Source organism: Triticum aestivum, chromosome 3B, assembly GCF_018294505.1.
Source record: "Triticum aestivum cultivar Chinese Spring chromosome 3B, IWGSC CS RefSeq v2.1, whole genome shotgun sequence".
NCBI lineage: Eukaryota > Viridiplantae > Streptophyta > Magnoliopsida > Poales > Poaceae > Triticum > Triticum aestivum.
In genome coordinates, this window is record NC_057801.1 from 161930633 (window position 1) to 161934039 (window position 3407).

A 3407-nucleotide genomic window follows, 5' to 3' on the forward strand; every position below is an offset into this window, starting at 1 on the left:
TGCCACCGCCGTCAGCCACACGGGCTTAGCCAGCGGCTTCCTGCAGCGGCGGCGGAAGGGGGGATTGGAGGGGGAGTGACTGGCGGCTGAGATTGGGGCCCCTCGGCCGTCCTCGCGGGGAGCGACGAAGAGGAGAGGAAGGGAGGAAGCAGCGGGCGGCGGTGCTGCTATGTGGCGGCGGCGTCGCTAGGGTGCCTCGCCAAGAGACAAGCGGACTATTCTCCTTTTGCTAGATTATGATTCCAGATTAAAATGGTAGCATTGAGATCACATAATGACAGTCATGTCAGTTATGCAATTATGGCAAAACTTGACAAATAGACTTTGATCCATAGATGCTAGATTTGATCTTTTTGTTGCTGTTGAGAATGCTATATATGAGCCTTATAATGAGAGAGGCGTTCTGGAGGCCGAGCTCCATGGAGGCCTTTATTTTTGAAAAATTCAAATTCAAACTTTTATGGTTCAAAAAATTCTGAAAAAAATATGCGTGTATGTAAGGACGTAATCCACATGTGTGTAAAAATTCATGATGAAATACTTTGAGTTGCGACCTGTACAAAAAAGACAAATTCATGGCCTGGGAAGCTGAATAGTATCATGTATTAAACAGCCCCAGATTTGTCGTTTTTGCACAGCCCTCATTTCAATGTATTTTGAACTGAAATTTTACACACATGTGTGTTATGCCTTCATGTACATCTGTATTTTTTCAGAATTTTTTGAAATGTAAAAATATGAATTTTGATGAAATTTCAAATTTGAATTTGGAGGCCGAGCTCCAAAAGGGATTTCCATCTTATAATTAACTATATCTTCTAGCTAACAGGAGCATGGTGCCTATAATTGATAAGTCAAGGTTGTATGTGAATATATTTGTTAGGTTATGGGGGAGTTAAGGTTGTTCAATGGGGAAGCAAAGGTTTGATGATTGGAGCAATGAAATTGTTCTGATACTTTTAACATGATAAAGAAAAACGCCGCAGCAAGAGACGCCTTTTGCTTCTAGTAATTTCACCAAATGTCAGCCGAAAAAGGTAGACATGCATGAGGGTCGCTCCACCGCTATGGTTGTTTGGGCAAAAAATTCCCAACATTTACACTTGCACTGAGACCAAAGTCAGAACAGAGTTAATTAGCAGGAGTTTTAACTTGCAAGCTTACCATTTGATCCAATCATAACAACCCCATCTTTAATCCAACACGCACGTGGGAACGGCGATCGCTTGCAAAGTCAGGACAATTATCGCAAAACAGAACTCAACGCTCTCAGTTAACAAAGTCAGCAGAAGGTACAGCGTTTACAGATCGAGCTGATACATCATACATCACATAATGATCCTTCTGACAGCCCAACAGACCAGCTGAAAACACTCCACTGCGAAATCGCCCGTTCCAAACTTCTAGTGCCATCCATTGCACTCTCACTATTTTTATTTTCTTCCTTAGTTTTTACCACTGTTTTCGTTTAACATCCCGAGCTAAACTCACAATTACAAGCAACGTTGCACAAACAGACCCCGTAATTAACAACTAATCAGTCCCAGAGCTACTGCAGATCTGCGGTATATGCATATGGATCGTAGTATCATACTAACCACTAGCCCATCTATTAGTAGCAACCATCTCCTTCTTCAGTCTTCTCTTCTGCACGCTAGTTTCAGCTTCCAGGCGCGCGAGCTGCAATCTAGTCCCGGCACGACCTGATCGACCGACGGCGAGCGTCTCCGCTGTTGCCATGTTAGCATCGCCGCCGGCGCTTGAGCTGCTGATCGGCGCCGGCCGTGAAGCACCGGAAGGGGTTCTCCGGGGAGCAGATGTCGGGCACGAACACGGCCCCGGAGTCGGAGGCAGGGCCGTAGTGCGGGTCTCCCTGCCAGTGGAGGCCTGAGGCCGTGGGCGGGGAGGGGAGCTCCGGCATGGTCGACCTCGACCAGTGGACCTCCGGCACCTGGCCGAAGAAATCTTGCGCGTTTTGGGTGGCGTTGCCGGAGGAGGACGACGACATCGAACGGCGGTTCGGCGAGCTGAGCTTCCCGCTGTCGGCCTGCAAATGAATCAGCACTGTTAGGTTACTGGACAGTGGACAGGCTAGCTACTATATACTGGAGCGAGCTGTTCAGGCATAGATAGATCGTTCAGTCACTTTTTTGTGTTTTCAGAAACATGTTAATCGTGAAATACCTTGTGTGATGCATCACTTCAGGTTTTAAGCCGGCAAATTGCCGGTGGAAGTAAGATTACATGACATGATTAACCTGATCTGACTATGGATTAACGTTCCAGGATGCAGATCAGATAAATTGCTTGACTCAAGATCATGAGACAGGTTGCCAGAATTACTATTTTAGTACTTTGAACTGATTTTTTTCCCTGATAAAGTAACTAGAGTAACAGCTAAGTGCTAATACTGCGACTGCACAATTTGTAATTCAAATTTGGTTCTGGGTGAATTAGTACTGACCTTGGACGTGCCATTTTCTGCGAATCCGAAGCCGGAGTTGAACTCGGTGAACCCGAAGAACTCGTCCAGCGGCCAGTCCGGCATGCTCCCGCCAAAAAGTGCCGCGCTCGCCGCCGTGACGGCCACCCGGGGACTCTTCCTCGGAGGGGCTTTGATTACCTCCGGCTCCGCGGGCCTCAACGCCGGGGTACCGCTGCCGAACTGCTCATCGATGACCGACCAGTCGGGCAAGTTCCCGGTGATGCCGACGTCCGGGCCGGCCGCCCAGTCGATATCTCCGTCGCTGTAGAGCGGCGTCGGGCTCCTCTTCCTGTGGCACATCGGCGGTGGCAGGGGAGCCGACGAGGCGTTGTTGGGCGGTTGCGGCTCGGGCTCCGGCTCTGGCACTGGTTCTTCTTGTTCGTCGGGCTCGAGACTGACCTGGACGCCGGTGAGGAGGAACCTCCGGTGCGCGGAGACGAAGGCGTTGGCGGTGTGCACGGCGACGTCGCAGCTCCGGCAGAGCAGCGCGCGGTCCTCCACGCAGAAGAAGTAGGCGTGGCCCTCCTGTCGTGGCAGAAACAGAGGACGTACTCGTCAGATCACCGCCCGGGTTAAAAAGATGGGCCAAGATTTGCGGGAGACGAGGGAGCAACAAATTCAAGCACCTGGCATATGTCACAGTTTGGCGCGGACACGGCGGGCGGGTTGGAGGCGGCGGAGAGGAGGGGCAGGCGGTGGTGCTTGCCGGCGAGGCGGTTGGCGTCGTGCACGTCGCGGTCGCAGCGCGCGCAGAGGGCGGCCTCGTCGGCGCAGCAGAGTACGCGCGCCTCGGGGGCCTCGCACGCAGAGCAGAGCACCTTCATCGATCGATTGATCCGATCACTAGACGATCATCCGCGTGCAGGACCGCTGGGAGGGAGGAGAGGAGAGCGGGGCTTGGCAGTGAGGTTATGAATGGGAG

General features: G+C 51.5%; 1 protein-coding gene across 1 annotated transcript; it reads right to left on the reverse strand.

Moving 5' to 3' along the window:
- Positions 1–1243: 1243 nt before the first annotated feature.
- Positions 1244–3401, reverse strand: LOC123069169 (B-box zinc finger protein 22). Its single transcript, XM_044491949.1, has 3 exons — positions 3112–3401; positions 2465–3010; positions 1244–2047 (listed from the first exon to the last, which is right to left on the reverse strand). The coding sequence occupies exons 1-3, from the start codon at positions 3307–3309 to the stop codon at positions 1742–1744; spliced, it is 1050 nt and encodes a 349-aa protein (XP_044347884.1). The 5' UTR covers positions 3310–3401; the 3' UTR covers positions 1244–1741.
- Between the last annotated feature and the right edge of the window lie 6 nt (positions 3402–3407).

Bases quoted from the DNA above. Each gene is read 5' to 3' on its own strand.
- LOC123069169 (XM_044491949.1), bottom strand. From the start codon at position 3,309: ATGAAGGTGCTCTGCTCTGCGTGCGAGGCCCCCGAGGCGCGCGTACTC. The intron at 3,011-3,111 runs GTGCTTGAATTT...CTGCCACGACAG, and splicing joins CAAACTGTGACATATGCCAG to GAGGGCCACGCCTACTTCTT. The intron at 2,048-2,464 runs GTCAGTACTAAT...ATTCATTTGCAG, and splicing joins CAGAAAATGGCACGTCCAAG to GCCGACAGCGGGAAGCTCAG.